This window comes from Arvicanthis niloticus, chromosome 3 (assembly GCF_011762505.2).
Source record: "Arvicanthis niloticus isolate mArvNil1 chromosome 3, mArvNil1.pat.X, whole genome shotgun sequence".
Classification (NCBI taxonomy): Eukaryota; Metazoa; Chordata; class Mammalia; order Rodentia; family Muridae; genus Arvicanthis; species Arvicanthis niloticus.
In genome coordinates this window covers 23,183,884-23,203,952 of record NC_047660.1, presented here as the reverse complement: position 1 = coordinate 23,203,952, position 20,069 = coordinate 23,183,884, and the positions used below count along the sequence as shown (strand labels likewise).

The window sequence follows — 20,069 nt, the reverse complement described above, 5'->3', positions numbered from 1 at the left end:
TACACTGTAGCTGTCTTCAGACACACCAGAAGAGAGCATCAGATCCCATTACAGATGGTTGTGAACCACCATGTTGCTGTGGAATTGAACTCAAGACCTGTGGAATAGCAGTCAGTGCTCTTAACCGATGAGCGGTTTCTCCAGCCTGGTATTTTGGTTTTTAAGATAGTGTCATTTTATAGTCAGGATCGCCTTAAACTCACTGTGGCGAGCAGCCCCAAACTCTTAGCAAAGCTTCTGCGTCAGTGCTAGGATGACAGGCATGAGCTACCATACTCACCACATAGACAGATTCTGTTCTTTCCCACACAAGGCTCCTCTGCGTATAGCGCTGTCCTGAAACTCACTCTCCAGATGAGGCTGGCCTCGAACTCAGAGATCTACTTGCCTCTGCCTCCAAACTGCTGGGATTAAAGACATAAGCCACCACTGCCCAGGCCTTGGGGGAATTTTTAAATGGTAGTATTCTAAAACTACCATTTAAAATATCCATTTAAAGATGGATCTTTTACTACCATTTAAAGATGGTAGTAAAAACATCTTTGCTGTTAAGTATAGAAGGCTATAGAATACAAAATATATAGCAAAATGCATGACTGATATAACAGTTCAAGTAACTATCAGGAAATACTACATTTTTCAGTATTATCTCTCACCCAGCTCCAAGGTCTTAGGGGTCCAAGGGTGGCCTGACACTTGTGTAGAACATACCCTTGGGTGTCTCTGTCAGCCAAATGCTGAGGTTGCCACTCCGATTTACCTGGTGCTGGGCTCAAACCAAGGGCTTTGTGTGTGTTATGCAAGCACTCTACCACTAGGAGCTGCATCCTTAGCCTGTAGCCTTGAGCTCTTACTGATCCTCCTGCATCCTCAGCCTGTAGCCTTGACAACAGGAGCTGCATCCTTAGCCTGTAGCCTTGAGCTCTTACTGATCCTCCTGCATCCTCAGCCTGTAGCCTTGACAACAAGAGCTGCATCCTCAGCCTGTAGCCTTGACAACAAGAGCTGCATCCTCAGCCTGTAGCCTTGATAACAGGAGCTGTATCTTCAGCCTGTAGCCTTGACAACAGGAGCTGCATCCTCAGCCTGTAGCCTTGACAACAGGAGCTGTATTCTCAGCCTGTAGCCTTGACAACAGGAGCTGCATCCTCAGCCTGTAGCCTTGACAACAGGAGCTGCATCCTCAGCCTGTAGCCTTGACAACAAGAGCCACATCCTAAGCCTTCTAATGTTGCCATTACACATACGTGTCCTCAAGCCCATCTCTCAAGGTGTTTTGTCTAAAAGCTTACACTTTCCTTTTTCTCTATTGTAATACAAAATGTATATTCTGCCATCTTAACCATTTCACGTGTATAGTTTAGTAGTGTTCAGTATATACAATCTTATAAGACAAATCTCTGAATATTTTTCTGTTATGTAGAACTGAAGCTCTAGACCATTAAATAACTCCCCTTTCCTTCTCCAGCCATTGGTAACCATAATCCTACTCTCTGCTCATGGGAATTTATCTAATTTAGATTTATCTTTCTGGTTTATTTCACTCTGTGTAGTGTCTTCAAGCTTCATTCATGTATGTTATATCTCTAATAAAAAAAAATAGTTTCAACTGGACATAGTGGTTCGTGGTTGTAATCCCAGCCCTTGGGAAGCAGAAACAAGATTATCTGTTTCATAATTCAACAGAAATTCACAATATACTGAAGCGGGAGAATTGACAGCTTTAGAAACAGACTGGAGGAGATGACAGACCCTCCCCATGAGACACATTAGGGAAGATAGGGTAATGCGTTCCAATCAATGGAAGTAGACTTAAAGGGAGTACAGGGAGATGGAGCTGTACTACAGGATGGATGGATGGATGGATGGATGGATGGATGGATGGATGGATGGATGGATAATGGATGGATGGATGGATGGATGGATGGATAGATGGATGATGGATGGATGGATGGATGGATGATGGATGGGTGGATGATGGGTGGATGGATAGATGGCTTTTCTTTCTTTTTTATTTTGTTTTCCCCCTTTTAAGACAGGGTCTCACTTTGTAGATTTTGCTGGCCTGAAAATCTGAATAGATCATCCAAGCCTGGAACTCTGAGAGATCCACCTGTCTTTGCCTTCCAATTGCTGGAATTAAAGAAATGCACCATTGACCCTATCCAAAAAAAAAAAAATTTAAAGCTGGGCGTGGTGGTGCGTGCAAGTGGATCTCTGTGAGTTCAAAGCCAGCCTGGTCTAAAGTGAGTCAGGGCAGCCATTTCTTCGACATGGAGAAATCCTGTCTAGAAAAACTGGGGGCCGGGGGGGTGGGAGCTTACAATAAATAAGTTTAAAATTAAGTTCTTTCTAATACTTATCAAATGTCAACAATACACAGAAATTATTTTAAAATGTAATCTTTATAAAGCTTGACTTGAATCTCAATCAGAAAAAGTTCCAAAACAATCTGCTTCACCTTTAAAAGTTTTTTTAAGAAATATTAATTGGATATCCAGATTTTTAATCCAATTAATATCCAATTTTATCCAGTATCAAAACTTGGTCTTACATAGAGGCCTGCTGCCAAATACTCTCATTATTATAGATCACATTTAGATTAAAAATTAACAGTAGAGATATATTTGTTCATTAAACCACCCTTTATTGAACATCATTTTCTGACTTCCCACAGAGAATGCACAACTTATTAAGTAGATGACTCGGGTAAACTGTAATGACTTAGCTAAGTGCAGAGCTTGGGCCTGCGTGTGTGGCTCCGTTGTAGGGCACTTGCCTCGCAGTCATGAAGCCCTAGAATCAGTCCTCAAAACCAGGCATGGCGGCTGTGCTGTAATCCTAGTCCTTAGGAACTGAGGGCATGAAGATCAGCATCTCAAAACCAGCCTCAGCTACGCGGCTGCTTCTTGTCGCACTCCCTTTGGAAGGAAGATACAGTCGAATGTGGCACAGGCTGGCCTTGAATTCACTATGTGTCCATTTTGGCTCTTGGTCTTCCTCCCTCTGCTTTCCAAGTGCTGGGCACATCACCAATCCAACAACATAGCTGATTGCGACCTGCATGGGCTATGTGAGACTCTATCTCAATAGCAGATACCCTTGTAGAGGCTTCAGGAGCACTAAAAGAAATCCTGAGGTTCAGAGCAGCCCTGCTAGAGTTGGGGTGACCTTGAACTGAAGCCTAAGGCAGGATGACCACCAGTTACAGACCAGTCTCATCTTAGCAGCAAACTGTCTCAAAAAAGCAGAAGGGCCGGGCGGTGGTGGCGCACGCCTTTAATCCCAGCACTTGGGAGGCAGAGGCAGGCGGATTTCTGAGTTCGAGGCTAGCCTGGTCTACCGAGTGAGTTCCAGGACAGCCAGGGCTACACAGAGAAACCCTGTCTCGAAAAACCAAAAAAAAAAAAAAAGCAGAAGGGAGAGACAAAGGGGACTGTGGAGTGCCTGTACTTAAACCGTTGAGGGTTAAGTGTTTTTATGCACTGTGCCATTTACTCTCCTAACAACCCTATGAGGCCAGGTACTACAGCCAAGGCCCCTTAAGGGGACATGCCACAATCTGAGAGAACTGCTGCTACAAGCACATGGAAACCAAGTGATAAAACAGACAGGAATTGTGCAATGCTATAACCATTCCCAGGACTCAGAAGGACCTAAGAGATGATAGACTTTCTGTGGAAACTCTGCTGCTGTGGTCACAGACCTTAGTTATTATCAAACTATAACCAGACAAAAAAGGGAATTATACCCAGCTTCTCTCTCTCTCTGCACCTGCAAACCCTCTCTGCTTCCTATTAATAAACCTAATCAGAAACTAGCAGAAGAGATGGCTCAGCATAAGAACCAAGATCGGTTCTCAGTACCCTAGTCAGGTGACTCACAGCCATCTATACCTCCAGCTCCAGGGGATCCTACGCTCAAGTGCCCATATCTACACATAAGCACACGTATACAAAATGGAGAATAATAAAAATAAGTGTTTTTAAATGTGAATTGACTTATATCTATCAAAACAATAAGACCAGGCAGTGGTGACAAACACCTTTAAGCCCAGCATTTGGGAGGCAAAGGCAGGTGGATCTCTGAGTTCAAGACTAGCCTGGTCTACATCCAGGACAGCCAAGGCTATATAGAGAAACCCTATCTCAAAAAACAAAAACTAGACCCAAATGATTTACCTGGTAAATTCTACCAAACCTTTAAGAATGAAATTATATCAATTTTCCATCATCTTTTTTCAAAAATTAGAAACAATTCCCAGTTTGGGGGTTGAGAATGTAACTCTTGATTGATTTAGTAGGAGTGTTTACCTAGCGTGCAGGAAGCCCTGGGTTCCATCTCAAGTGTCACATAAATCAGATAAGGGAGAGCAAACCACATTTTCAGCACTTGGGAAATGGAGACAGGCATATCAGAAGTTCAGGGTCATGTGGGGCTTGCTGGTTTAAAGCCAATCAGGAATAATTCACAACCTAACTTACACAGCCAGTCCTAATAATGCTAAGTACCCAAAGCTAGCCAGAAACAATATAAGAAAAACATAGAGCATCCTCTCCCATGAGCATGTCTTATGGGCACTGAAATCATTCTGTATAATACTCTAGTGACATATACATAGCTTTAGATATTTGCCCAAAACCAAAGTCTTTGTACCAGCAGTGACTCTAACATACACTCTGGCTTCAGCAGCTATAGCAGATGTACCACTGTGGTGAAGGATGTGGGTATGGAGAGGGGCAGCTCACCTGGAGAGTGCTGAGCACTCAAGAAGTCCAGGGGGTTTGCATTGCATAAACAGGGTACAGTAGCTCATGTGGATAATCTGAACAGTTAGGAGATGGATGTAGGATCGGAAGTTTAATGCCATCTTCGGCTAGAGTTCAAGACCATCGTGTGTTGCAATGGGGGCGGGGGACATATCTAAGCCTGCCCTTTGGTTTTGCTGTGTACTAAAACCTGTGCTAAACAAAGTCTAAATAACTGAAATAAGATTGGAAGGACTGACACGTGTTGCCAGTAATCCCGGCACTCAGGAAATTGATGTAAGATTGTGAATTCAAGATCTTCCTTGGCTAAATGAGTTCAAAGCCAGCCAGGGCCTTGGTGTGACTGGACAGTGGCGCTTCCCCTGAAATAGATTGTTAACTTTCCTGTTGAGGCAGGGGGAGCTTGTGCAGGCCTGTGGTCTCCTTACCAGCTCAGCCCATATCTCATCCAATCTTAATAGAGATGACCTCAGTTTCCATCCAATTCCAAAACCATAGAGGCCCTCAGAAAAGGCAGCACCGTGACAGCCCTCTCTTGGAGCTCTTCCCACTCTCAAGTTCTCTCTCACTCTTCCTGTCTGAGTTCCCCTGTTGTACTTGAGCTTGAGACAAGTAGCTGGGAAGCCAGGGCCTGTGCTGGCTTAGGTGGCCGTGAGTTGCCTGGTGCACTACCACCTGAAGGCAAAAGCAGGAAAAGACCCACATCAACTAAGGAGGAGCTCATTTCTTATAAAGGACTCGGCAACCGCTAACCTGAAAGTGCTGTGTCAGATGCATGATGGCTGCATGAATTAAGGAGACCTGGGTTTTGTCCAGTGTACACAAGCTACCCCAGGCAGGTGTGCAGTCCTTTGAATCACCTCCTCCTTGGATCACTTTATTTAATAGACTCTTCTTCTTTTTCCTTTTCAGACTAAAAAGGAAGCACAAGAATGGCCCAAGAATCAAAAGATGAAGGCCTAGTGTTTGGTGTTGCAGAGAGCTGGAGCCTAACCCAGCCAGGCCCTCAGCTCTCATTGGAGTGGGCCTGTGTTATCATGTGTTCCTGAAGTGCTGTGTCTGTTGGGGAGAAAGGCTCATTTCAATCATGTACTTGATATTTTCATATATAAGTAACTTAATGTTAATTTTAACTAATGTTAAATGAACAAATTTTAGTATAATCAACATATAAAATATAGTCATATACTTTATATGTAGTTTTATGTATTTTGTTATAAAATAAATGTCTTCTATCTCCTGACTACATTGTATAGTTTTTATAAATATAGATTTCTTTTGTTTATTTTTTTTTTTTTACTTATTCACTTTACATCCCACTTATTGCTCCCCTCCTGGTCACCCCCTCCACAATTCTTCCCCCCACTCCCCCTTCCTCTTCTCAGAACAGGTAGGGGCCTCCCTGGGTATACCTCCTACCATGACACATCAAGCCTCTGGGAGGCTAGGCTCATCCTTTCTCACTAAGGCCAGACAAGGCAGCCCAGCTGGAAAAAAATATCCCACATACAGGCTTTTGGGATAGCCCCGGCTCCAGTTGTTCAAGATCCACATGAAGACCAAGCTGTACATCTGCTACGTGTGTTCGGGGAGGTCTAGGTCCAGCCCATCTGGTTGGTAGTTCAGTTTCTGACAGCCCCAGGTTAGTTGACCCTGATGGTCTTCCTGTGGAGTTCTTGTCCCTTTAGAGACCCACTGTCCTTCCTTCTATTCTTCCATAAGAGTCCCCAAGCTGTCGGTTTCTGCATCTGTTTGAGTCAGGTGCTGGATGGAGCCTCTCAAAGGATAGCCATGCTAGAGTCCTGTCTGCGAGCACAAATAGTGTCAGAGATTGGTGCTGGCCCATTGAATGGGTCTCAAATTGAGCTATTGATTGGCCATTCCCTCAGTCTCTGTTCCCTCCCCTGTGCCTGCATTTCTTGTAGACAGGATGAATTTGTGGTAGAAAGTTTTGTGGGTAGATTGGTGTCCCTATCGCTCCACTGGGGTTCCTGCTTGGCTACAGGAGGTGGTCTTTTCAGGTTCCATATTCCCAATGCTGTGAGTCACAGCTAAGGTCACCCCCATTGATTTTTGGGCACCTACCTTATCCCATGTCTCTGTCTCATCCTGGAGATGCCCCCCACCTCCCTACCCCTGTCAGTTGCAGATTTCCATTCATTTTCATGGCCATATGGCCATCTCTCCTGTCCCTCCCCACACCTGATCCTGAACTCTCTCACTCCCCTCCCCATCCTTTCTCCCACCCTGTTCTCACCCTCAGTCTGCCTCTTATAACTGTTCTATTCCCCCTTCTTTTTTTTTAAATATTTATTTATTTTATTTATATGAATACACTGTAGCTTCAGACACACCAGAAGAGGGCATCAGATCCTATTACAGATGGTTGTGAGCCACTGAGTAGTTGCTGGAAATTGAACTCAGGACCTCCAGAAAAGCAGTCAGTGCTCTTAACCACTGAGCCATCTCTCTAGCCCTTATTCCCCCTTCCAACTGAGATTCAAGTTTCCTCACTTGTGCCTTCCTTCTTGTTTAGCTTCTTTGGGTCTGTGGAGTGTAGCATGGTACCTGTATTTTATGGCTAATATCCACTAATATGGCTTATCAGTGAGTACATACTATGCATGTCCTCTTGGGTCTGGGTTACCTCACTCAGGATGATAGTCTCAAGTTCCATCCATTTTCCTGCAAAATTCAGGATGTCTTTGTTTTTAATAGCTGAATAGTATTCCATTGTGCAGATATACGACACTTTCTTGCCCATTCTTCAGTTGAGGGACATGTAGGTTGTTTCCGGTTTCTGACTATTATGAATAAAACTGCTGTGAACATAGTTGAGAAAGTGTCTTTGTGGTATGGTGGAGCATCTTTTGGGGATATGCCCAGGAATGGTATAGTTGGGTCTTGAGGTAGTACTATTCCCAGTTTTCTGAGAAAACACAGAATTGATTTCCAAAGTGTCCCACCAGCAGTGGAGGGGTGTTGCCCTTGCTCCCCACCCTCACCACCATGTGCCATCTCATGAGATTTGGGTCTTAGCCATTCTGATGGGTATAAGATGGAACCTATGAGTTGTTTTGAATTGCATTTCTCTGATGACTAAGGACTTTGTACATTTCTTTAAGTGCTTCTTCTAATGAGAATTCTCAGTTTAGCTCTGTATTCATTTCTTAAAGGTTTGGCTTCTAAGTATTTTGGTGAGTAAGCTTTCTGGACTATGTAAATTCTGAGATTATATATTATCATAAAAATACCCTAACACCTGGCATCTCTTGCACTAAGAATCATTTGCAGGGCCATCGAAATGACTCAGTGACTGCCAACTTGACAATCTAAGTTCCAAACCAGGCCCCAGATACAGGAGGGAGGGAGCTGACTCCTGAAAGCTCCTCTGGCCTCTTCAGGACACCCACTGTGACACACACATGCACCTGCATCTACACAGCCAACACAGTAACATTTGTAAAGTAATAAACTATATATTAAGTTTTTTCTTTTGGGGGGAGTTGCATTGTTTTTTGCTTATTGTTGTTAGAGACAGGGTCTCACTGTGTAGCCTTAGCTATTCTGGAACTCAGTGTATAGACCAGGCTAGCTTTGAACTCACAGAGCTTTCAGTGCTGAGATTAAAGGTGTATTAAGGAATCTTTTGTAAAGTCTACTATAGAATGTTTCTAACCCCCTAAAGTGGTGGACAAATACCAAGGTGGAGTCAGTTTTGGTGTTTTATGAGGTTTTTTTTTGTTTTGTTTTGTTTTTTTGGTTTTTTTGTTGTTGTTGTTTTGTTTTTTTTTTTTTTTTTTTTTTTGCTTATATTTCATATTCTCATTAGCCAGTAAAATCTGGCAGAATTCTGCTTTTCCATCGATATTTGTTCAGTTTGCTGTAAAGTTGTATCGTTGTTTGTCATGGAGCAGTGTCAACCACATAGCTGTTCAGTGGTAAAGGAAGTAATATGATTTGTTTTGACTTGCCATACATGTTCCCCTAGGAATGGGAGTGTGCCTAAGATCCCAGCTCCTGTGTGGTTGGAAGGGAGGTGGTAGAGTTAGGACTTAGCATCTAGTAAGTATTCAAGTCCATACCATAGAGGAGGAGCTGGAGCAGCCAAGAAAGAACAGACTGGGAATGGAACCTACGGAGGTGAACTTGTTAGACAAATATCCCACCACAGTGTTACATCACCCACCAACAAGTTACAGTTACACATAAACAGAAAGATCTGTCCAAAGGCAAGATTACAACAAAGTAAAGACTTTGTACTTTTTCCCCCCTCAGGTTGGGGATTGAACCCAGGACCTCATGCATCCTAGACAAGCATTCAACTGAATGAACGCTTCAGTCAGGAAGACTGAAGGAAGCAGAAATGAAAGTCAAACTGAGAATGATGACATACTTTGTAATCCTAGCACTTGGGAGGTAGATGCAACAGGATTCTAGGGCTACAAAAACCTTGTCGTCAAAACCCAAAACAGTCAAAAAAAAAAAAAAAAAAAAAACCCAAAAAAAAAAACAAAAAAAAAAAAGATCGGTCTTATTTTCAAATTAATTTGGGGGCTGGAAGTGTATCTCAGTGATGCAGTGCAAGGCTCTGCATGAAAGTCCAGCACCATGATACTCAGATGTTTAATGTCGTTTCCTTTTTTCTTTTGTAAGGATTAAAGCAAAGAGAACTTCTGTTTGGGAAATTTTGTTATTCTCCCAATTTCCTATCAGGTCAAATAGCAACATAATTTCACATTGGATACCTAGAATGTTAATATGATAAACTAGCATATGTCGGCACCATTTGAGTTTGTGTGTGTGTGTGTGTGTGTGTGTGTGTGTGTGTGTGTGTGTGTGTGTTTGAGAGAGACAGACAGACTGACAGACATGCAGGCAAGGGTAACTCATAGCCCAGGTTGGTGGAAAACCCAAGGCTGTCCCAGAGCTTCTGACCCTCCTTCCTCACCTGAGTGCTGGGATTACAGATGTGCCCATCACACCTGATTTATGCAGGCTGGGGAATATACACAGGGTTTCTTTTCATTCACATTACGCAAGCATTCTGCAACTGAGCCACACCCCAGACCATGCACCATTGGGGGGTCAGGAGGGTGGTGTGGGTTGGTTGGTTGGTTGGTTGGTTGGTTGGTTGGTTGGTTGGTTGGTTGGTTGGTTGATTGGTTGGTTGGTTGGTTTGGGGGGAGGCTAGTAAAGCAGCTTGATCTAAAATGACTTCCTCCCTCTTGGATCGTGCAATGATCTGTGACCTCTTAACCCTCACCTCCTCTCCTGGTGAATGTTTTATGAAATACTGCCTAAATGTAAGAAGGATCCCTACCATTCCAAAGCTCATCCCACCAGCTAGGAACTGTGTTCTGTAGTTTCTGCTCCTCTGAGTATTACTACTTAGTCTTCACATTACCTCCTTAACTGGGCAGTAGTTGTCTGCCTTTCTACTGCAGGCCCTTTAGTACAGTTCCTCATCATGTGGTGACCCCAGAGCCATACAATTATTTTTACTACTGTATAACTGTAATTTAGCTAGTGTTGTGTATTGTAATGTAAGTATCTGTTTTACCGGAGTTCTTAGGTGATCCCTGCGAAAGGATTCATCAACCCCTCCCCTCAAAGGAGAGAACAGGTTGAGAACCACTGGACTATGAGTTTGTTGTTGGGACTTTTGGTTGATTGGTTTTGGTTTTTGCCTCTGTGAAATGAAGTTTCATGTGTCCCAAGCTGGCCTCAAACGCTATGGAATGAGAAATGGAAATGACTGTGAACTTCTCATGTTCCCGTCTCTACCTCCCTAGTATGGGATTATTTGTGTTCACCAGCAAATCCTGTTTGGTGGTGGTAGGGCTGGAACCCAAGGCTCTTTGCGTGCTACCAGCTGAGCTCAGTCCCCATCCCTATCTTTATTTGTTATTTTATATTCGGTTGGCTTGCTTTAAGGAGCTTAATAAAGAGATTGTAGTATAGATTTCAGCCGGAGAGTTAAGACAGCAGCAAGGGCCTGGCAGTTAAGAACAGTTGTTCCTGCAGAGAATGCAGATCCGATTTGCAACATGCATTCGACAGCTCACAGTCATCCAAAACTGCAGCTCCAGGGGATCCCATGCATCTGGGGCACCTGGCTGTGGAGCAGACAAGTGAGCAAACACAATGTATAAAAAATGAGGGGATCTTAAAAGAGAAAGACTGACTTGCAGAAAGACAACACTGTCAGGAGCATGGCTTCAGGCTGGCAAGATGGCTCTGTGGTTAAGAACATTAAAACTCTTCTTCCAGAGGTCCTGAGTTCAATTCCCAGCAACCACATTGGTGGCTCACAATTGTCTGTAGTGGAATCTGATGCCATCTTCTGGTGTGTCTGAAGACAGCGACAATATACATTAAATACATACATACATACATGCATACATGAATACATACATATACAAACATACATAAAATAAATAAATCTTTAAAAGAGCATGCCTGCATGCTCTCTTCGAGAAAGCAGGTGTGCTAGAGTAAATTAATGGCCCAAGATTAAAAAGTAGAGTTGAGGTTCAGAGAGACACGCACATGGTCAAAGTAGAGAACCTACATCCACAGGTTGTCCTCTGACCTTCACACGTGTGCTGCGGCATGTACACACACTAATGAGTAAATAAATGGGAAAACATAGAAGATGGGAAACTAGACCGGGGTTCGAACTGAATTCGAGGGTCACCATCCTGCCCGTGCAGTGGTAGCTGGAAACCACGGGAGAAGGGTCGTGTTCTTTGAGTCCTTTTTAGTTGTTTGCTTTTTAAGACTGGGTTTCACTTTGTAAGCCAGGCTGGCTTCCAGTTTGTGATTCTTCTGCCTTGTGCTAGGATAATGGGCTTGAGCCATCAGGTACAGATATTGTTAGACTTAAAATCCTCCTGTCTCAGTTTCCAAAGTGCTAGGATTATAGGTATGCACCACCAAGCCCAGCTAAAAAACCATCCTGATCACCCTTTGGTGGTGTAGGAGTACATATGGGCCCACGAACAGTAGTGTATTAGGTCGCACAGACTCATGGGTAGGAAGCAGATCTGGTTCTGCAGATTTGAATGATGGGCTGTGGATGTAGCGTGGTTGTGTGCCTGCCTAGCATGCAGGCAGCCCTGGCTTCCCAGTATAACATAAACCGGGTGTGGTGAAGGTCTGTAATCCAAGTGCCTGGGAGATGAGGCATGAGAATCCGTTTCAAAGCCTGCCTAAGCTACATCAGGGAGTTCCAGCCCACTCTGGGCTACGTTGAGTCTGAGACCAGCCTTGCCTCTATGAATTAGGGTTACACTTTTCTCAAAACACTGAAAAATTACTCCACAAACCGGGTATAGCAGTACATGCCTTTAATCCCTGCTACTAGGGAAGCTGAGAGAGGATAGTCTTTGATCTAGCCAGTTCTAGATGTGCCTGGCCAACATGGCAAGACCCTCATCCCGAGTAAACAAAAAACAGGGATATCTCAAACCCTGGAAGAAGTTTTCATTCTTAAGTCATTTTCAAGATGGTAATTCCTTAAAAGAAGAACCATTATTTAGTGACTCCAAAATGTTCTAAATTCAGTGTTTATACTAGTCAGGGTTTTTTTTTTTTTAATTATCTGTTTATATTATATAAATGGGGATTTTTTTATGTCTGTGAATCACATGTATGCTTGGTGTTCAAGAAGGGCAAAAAGGGACATTCAACTCCCTGGAGTTACAGATAGTAAGAAGAGAGGAAGAGATGGAGGAGGAAGAAGATGATGGCTTGAGCCCAGATGATTCTCTTGGCAACATAGTGAGGCCTTGTCTATTTAAAGTATTTTTAATTTTATTTTCAAGAGGCTACGCGTGATAGTAAGCACCTATCATCCCAGAACATTGCACATTAGAGACCAGCCTGATTTACACAGTAAGTCCCAGGTCGCCAAGCCAGAGGCTGTACAATGAGACCCTGTGTGTCCAAAAGGAAACAACAAACAGAACCAAATAAAAAGCTGTTTGTGTGTCTGAAATATCCAGGTTTTTTTTTTTTTTTTTTTTTCATCCTAATGATGATAATGTGTTTTATTGTCCAACTTAGGAAGCTGAGACAGGCAAGACTATGTCTCAAAAAAAAAAAAAAGTAGTTATAACTTTCCGTTGCTATTGGATAGGCTAGCCAAAGGAAAATAGCTGTAATAGTACTTTGTTTTAATTTAATGACTAACTAGAGCTTCTGAGAAAGGTATCCTGAGGCGTAGAGATCACTGGACACTTCCAGTCAGGTAGCCACCAGGAGTCCTCAGGGGGCAGCTTTTGTTTGGTTTGAGTCCATAGGCCAGTCTTCAGCTTTACACTCAGAAATGCCATTCTCTGGGCAGGTGTAACATCTTCGTTTGTTTCTTTCTTTGTCTTAAGACTGGCTGTAGCTGCGTGGCCCTGCCTAGCCTGGAAATCCCTGTGTAGATAAGGATTGTCAAACTTTGCAACAATCCTGCTCCCTCTGCCTCGGGAGTGCTGGGATTACAGGTGTGCACCTCCACGCACGATGACTTTTTCTCTCCCCCTCTACAGAACCATAAAATATCCGAATCCTTCAGCACTTTTCTCCCATGAGCCTTTTCTCTTTCCATTCTGTAATTAATATATAGTTTCTGCGCTGATCCAAGCTGTTCCTTTTAACGCCTGCCTATTTGGCACTTCTGTTCCTGTGTACACTGGCCCTTAAACAGGTTCGAAGTGAACTCTCCAAGCTGGTCCTTTAGTGTTCCCTGTTCAAGAAACAATACAACCTGCCTGTCACTGTGACTAATGACTAATAGTCACTAGTCACCCTTCCCCATATTTCCTTCATTAAACCCAACCCTCAGGACCCAAGTCCCAAGCTCCATTGATTGGTCTACCTCACAAAATGTTGAGTTTTTTTGTTTTTTGGTTTTTTTTGCTTGTTTTACATTTGATTAGTGTTCTGCCTCAATGCAGGTACATGGAACATAAGCATGCCCTCTCATCATACAGTTCAGAAGACGGTGTAATATCCCCTAGAACTGGACTTATGAAAACTGTCAGCTGGGAACCAAACCGAGGTCCCCTGCAAGAGCAATCAATGTTCATAGCTGCTGAGCAATTGTTTCAACCACAGTCCTGATTTCTTTGTGGGGTTTTTTTTTTAAAAAAAAAAACAAAAAACAAAAAACAAAAACAAAAAAAAAAACAATGAATGAATGAATATTTCCAAGTATATAAACAAGTAAAGGGATATCTTGGAGAGACAGAATCACTATCTTGATTATGGTGATGGCTTTGTCGATATTAAATAATCAGTGTCTATTACAGGGTACATGTTTGAGATGGAGGCCACGGGATGAATAGGGTTTCAAACAGGTAGACAAGTCCTGCACCTCTCTCTGGTTACATTCTCAGCCCCTAAATTGTAACTTTTTTTTTCCCCAACAGAGTCTCAAGTAAACCAAGCTGGTTTAGCCGAGGCTAGCCTTGAACTCCTTCTGCCTTCACCTCCCAGTTGCTGGAATTTCAGGCATGTGCCACTGTGACTTAAATTACATGTGCAGTTAACTCTTTTACTCTCCTAGGATGCCTTTCCAAAAGAGGAGAAAGTACCTGAGGTAATCACAATCTACGAATGCCAACAAAGTAAATGATTTGGGTGACTATCACCAGGAATGCCAAAGCAATTAGATAAAAGATAACACCAAGAGTTTGTATCACCTGACTCCCAGTCAGTCTTATTACCATCACTAAAAACAGATACAGGGCTGGAAAGATGGCTCAGCGGTTAAGAGCATTGATTGCTCTTCAAGAGGTCCTGAGTTCAATTCCCAGCAACCACATGGTGGCTCACAACCATCTGTAATGGAGTCTGATGCCCTCTTCTGGTGTGTCTGAAGACAGCGAGAATATATTCACACATGTTAAATGAATAAATAAATCTAAAAAAAAAAAAAAAAAAAAAAAAAAAAAAAAAAAAAGGATACAACCAGAAACGACATGCCTCTTAGCCTGATATAATTGAGCTAGGAAACAATACCTGTAAGCACCTTTGCAAAATAAAAATTTTAAATTAGCCCAGATCTTTAGGTCAAATGTAATTTCCAGTCTTCAGACAGAAAAAAAAAGAAAAAAAAGAAAAAAAAAAAACCCTAGAAATGCCAAGCTAGTGTGGGTAGCTTAGTGATAGTGTTTGCCTAACATGCACAAAGCCCTGAGTTCTAGCCCCCAAGTGCACAAATCAGGCTTAGTAAGACTGCCAGTTTCCCAGAAAAGAGGATCAGGAATCCAAGGTCATTCTCAGCTACTTAATAAATTCACGGTTAGCCTGGGAGAGTGTGTGTGTGTGTGTGTGTGTGTGCGCGTGCGTGCGTGTGTGTGTGTGTGTGTGTGTGTGTGTGTGTGTGTGTGTGTGTGTGTGTGTATCCCTATCGAAAAAAGGAAAGCAATGAAGGACAAGAAAGGAGACAAAAAGAGGAAGGAAATAAAGTCTAGCTAAAGGATGCTACGAGGATATAGCTTATGAAATCCAGAGCATGGAGTATTCTGAGCATCAATAATACTGCTTTGGAGAAGGCAGAGCTAGGACCAAATGGCCAAATGGGGTTCGTTGGTGTCAATCAATTGGTCATCAATGGTGGTGGGAGGGGAATCACAAGTTCCTAGTGATGTATCCAGTTCTCATTGGAAACGAAAGATTTCAGCACTTGAGTTTTATACACGTATTTCATTCCCTTCCCAACTCATGTGGTGGGCACACCAGCACACACTCCTCCCTAACTACCCCAGCAGTTTCTGTCACAAGTTTACTGTGACTAAATACCCGAGGACATAACATCTCTTAGAGGAAGGAAAGTTTGCTTGGGCAGGCAGATTTGGTGCTGTCAGTTGGCACCATTGTCTTTGGGCCCGTAGGGCCAAGCCCTCCGGTGGTCACATGATGGAGCAAGCCTGCTCATCTCACTAAGGCCGAGGAGGTGGAGAGCCTCAGCCGCCAGTAGCCCATCAAGTCCTCCCTCGGTGATGTCGCTTACATCTATCAGACCTCACATCTTAAAGGTTCCATTACCCCCCTAATGCTGCTGCTCCAGGGTGGTCATCAAGCTTTCTCACAAGCCATTTGGAGACCTGAATCTGATGATACTCATGCACCATATCATAACTGTATGCATGGGAGACCTAGGGCTTAAAATGTAAGCCACAATTATCTATGTGTTCTCTCTAGATCCATATGTGTCATTCTGCAAAGCCTAGAACACATCCTTTTCCTTTCTCTGTTTCCTGTTATCATTTTGATTACTTGCTTGAGACATGACCTCATGTGGCTCCTACTGGCCTTGAACTCTCTATATACCCAAAGGGGGCCTTAAACACCTTCATTTCAAGTGCTGGGATTATACCACTGTGTCACCATACGTAGTTGCTTTTTTTGTAAGTCTTAACAATTTTCAACTAATATTTTCCAGGAGAAGATGGGAGAGGAGAAATCCTGATCAGAATATATTATATGTAAAATATATTTTTTTCAGTAATTTTATTTAATCTTTGAAAAATATATATACATATATATGTATGTATCTTAAGGATAATTACTCCCTATCCAATTCCCCCAGTATCCTCCCAACATCATCTCCAATCTCAGCATCATGTACTCAAAATGTATATTGCCCCACATTGTAAGAAATAAAATTGAAAAGTAGAGAAAATACAATTGGAATAATTAAAAACTGAAAGCCAGTAGGCCATGTTTTAACAAATAAACTTCAAACCGTTTAGCTAGGTACACCTATAATCTCAGCACTTGAGAGGCAGAAAAAAAGGATCACAAGTTCAAGACCAGCCTGGGCTGGTCTGTAACTGGCCAGACAGATGACTGTTGCTTTTCCACCAGCTTTGTTTTTTATTGTTGTAATTGTTGTGGTCTTATCATGAACTTGTGTATCAGTGACACATTTTTTAAATCGTTTACTAGTGGACCAATGAACTTTGTAGACATTGTAGAAATCACTTCTCCCCTTCCAGACCAGAAGTGCCGATTGCCTTAAAGGCTGGTGTGTCCATGTGGCTTATCCTTGTACAAGAGCAGGCTCCAGTCACTGCTCCAGCTGTCTGCCATGGCAATACACACTTACAATTCCAGAGGACAGCCTGGGCTACAGCCTCAAAAACCAAAACCAGGGCAGATGAGATGAGTCACGTTAAGGGCTGCTGCTGAGCTGGTCTGCTGGTCCTATGACCCCGAGTGGGAGAGGGAGGGAGGGAGGGAGCACATTTCTAAAAGTCGTTTAACTAGTTCCTTGGTCAGTTTGACACAAACTGAGGAATCTCCAAATGAGAGAATCCCTCCCTCAGATTGGCCTGTAAGCAAGTCTGTGAGGCATTCTCTTAATTAATGACTAATTGTAGGAGGGCCCTGCTCCCTGTCGTCCAACCTACACACACACACACACACACACACACACACACACACACACACACACACACACACGAGCGCGCGCGCTCTCGCAGACCGGTATGCACAGACATGCACACACGTACTCTCGAGCCTTGGGGCAGCCGTTTGAAGTACTTGCTTGGCCTCGCTTTGCTACGTACACTTCTGCTCAGACTCTAAGAAAAAGTACTCTGTCATACAGACTAAACGGGTGAAGAGCACACGAAGAACTTTGCAGAGAACACAGTCTTGTGTTTAGGCCTTGCTGACCCCAAATCTGTAATCTTCCTTTTTTTCTGAGAGCAGAATTAGTAGACACTGGCTACTGCATTCAACAAAAGAATTCTATACACTCACCCCAATACTTGATATTGAAGCCAAGCTCCAGAGCCTGCAAGATAAGAGTTCTATCTTTGGGCTATAGCACACACACACCCCTTTGAATTGAAAAGGAACATTAGAAATTTGATCACAAAACCAGAACATAGGCTTGGCTGTTATCAGTAGAACACTTGCTACAACGTAGGAGGCCTTACTTCCATCCTCTGCCCCACAGTCTCTACCAGAAGAAGACAAAGTGAGCCCTAAGCCTTGCTTTGTTTCTAAATACAACAGTACACTTTTCCCGTTATGCAGTTTCATTCAAGTTGAAACTAAAAATGGGACAGTAATGAGTTCCCAAAATATTCATATTTCTAACACCCTTTTTACATATTTCTTTTAATTTGTGAAGGAGAGGACAAGGCCCCATGTTAACCAGGATTGCATCAAACTCTCCAAAACCAAGGATGACCTGATTCCCTAGTCTCCACTTCCTAAACCAAGGATTACAAACTTGTACCACCACGCCCACCGGCATCCTTGACTTTGCCGTCTAGGCTCAGCCTCCTAGAGGCTAGAATTACAAGTGTGTGCTGTCACACTTTTTTTTTTTCCCCAGACAAGTTTTCACACATTTTGGGCGGCAGAGTGTGAGGGAAAGAAATCATATTCTGAATAAAATTTGCCCAACATTCCAAGATTACAGGGACAGTTTCAGCTCAAATATGGTTGGATAGCCCCTTTGTCTGTGTTTCCTCTTGCATACAAAGCCTGCAGCCTGGCTGATAATGGCTTCTCCAGCCCTTCCTATTGAAGTCAAGCCTTATTCCATATCTGGTCTCTACCTGCATTGTCTGTGGGTCAGCTGGTATCACTTTTTTTTTTTCTGAGGAATTGCAGAGGTCTGAAATTCTCTCCAGAGGAGGAGGGATAGGGTCATGTGACCACCAAACACCAGGAAAGGGAAGGGCCTTGGGGCCATTCTAAGTCTAAAGTGTAAAGTAAATGCTCCACCATTTTATCTTTTGTTCTTTGTGGAGCCATTGTTGGTAACTATCATTGTTTGTCGGAAAGCCAAATTAACAAAAATTTTAGGCCACCAGACGGCTCTTCTCAGATTCGTAGTTTCTATTTTGAAACAATGGTTAATATTCTTAATGAAAAGCCACAACACTGATATTAAGTGCCAGTCCCTCTTAGAAAACAAGGGGAAACATAGTCTTTGTTTTTGTTTTTGGGGGGCGGGGAGACTTCCTTGGTAGAGGCAGTTTCCAAACCTAACAAAGTTGTAGCAAACCTAAGAGCACCTGTTTGCGGCTGCCTAGTAGTCACCTCCCAAGAGAATGGGTGTTGCATTCATGATAATAGGGAACCCCGGGATTTCTGTATAAGACATAAAAGCTTTTAGAATGACCAGCCTCCCTCCACCCAGGCTGACTCCAGGAAGATGCCTGCTTTTCAAAACCAAATCCTTCATTTGCTCCTTAAACTCTTCAGGTTTTCCCGGGGTCCTCCGGTAGAGAATGCAGAATGCCACCCCTGCCTTCCGGCTGATTTTCTCCCCTCTGGGTCTCAGGTCCCCCCCAGCACATGAGGAGCAAGATAAGATGGAGATATAAGGCGGGCGGTGGTGGTGCACGCCTTTAATCCCAGCACTCAGGAGTCAGAGGCAGGTGGATTTCTGAGTTCGAGGCCAGCCTGGTCTACAGAGTGAGTTCCAGGACAGCCAGGACTATATACAGAGAAACCCTGCCTTGAAAAACAAAAAACAAAGATGGAAATATAAACACCATGATTGAAATCTAGCTGTACAAAGCACTCTCCCCAGGATGTACTTTGCCATGGCTACTTTTTTTATTTCATAGGGTTCAGGTGGACAGCCCTGACCCTGCCCATGGTCACCGCCACCACACCCACACCGACTCACTTGTTTCTCTCTCTCTCTCTCTCTCTCTCTCTCTCTCTCTCTCTCTCTCTCTCTCTCTCTCTCTCTCATCACACACGGGTCTTAGCCTGGAACCTAGGAAGCTTCACTTGGTGATATCACATGTCTCTACTCTAATACAGCATATTAGTTTCTTTATTGGTGTGAAAACCACCTCAGACAGGCAGCTTAAGGAATGGCTTATTTTAGCTCCAGGTTTGAGATCGTCCTTCATGGTGATGGGAATCTCGAGACAGTGTGGGGCTGCAGGTCACCAGGCATCCAGTCAGGAAGCAAAGGTCTATGAATGTTGGCATTCGGTACATTTTCTCCTTTTGATGCAGCCAAGGACTTAACCCTGGTTACCCACATTTGACCCGGTGTCTTCTCACCTCAAGGAAGCCAATTCAGAAAGGTCCTCAAAGACATCCCCATGTCAAACATATCAAAATATATCAAGTCTACAATCGAGATGCACCGCCTCATCTGGTAAATGATTTAGACTTACAACCACTTTCTCCTGACTTTGTTTTTCTTGTTTTGTTTTGCTTTATGTTTTGAAACAGGGTCTCTGGAATTCTAGGCTGACCTCTGATTCACTGTGTAGCCAAAGATGACCTTGGACAGAACATTCCTGCCTTCAC

The 20,069-nt window shown here is 43.3% G+C and overlaps 1 protein-coding gene across 4 annotated transcripts in view; it reads left to right on the top strand.

Annotated features, from left to right (window-relative positions):
• Pibf1 (progesterone immunomodulatory binding factor 1) overlaps window positions 1-6,012 on the top strand; it is a 159,803-nt gene extending 153,791 nt beyond the window's left edge. For all 4 annotated transcript variants that reach the window (XR_013109239.1, XM_076930667.1, XM_076930668.1 and 1 more), the window contains one exon: window positions 5,682-6,012. Coding sequence is in view for 3 of the 4 variants with exons in the window: in XM_076930667.1 (XP_076786782.1) it covers window positions 5,682-5,732 (51 nt within the window). In the remaining variant the exon portion in view is untranslated. The remainder of the gene's footprint in view (window positions 1-5,681) is intronic.
• Window positions 6,013-20,069: the final 14,057 nt, after the last annotated feature.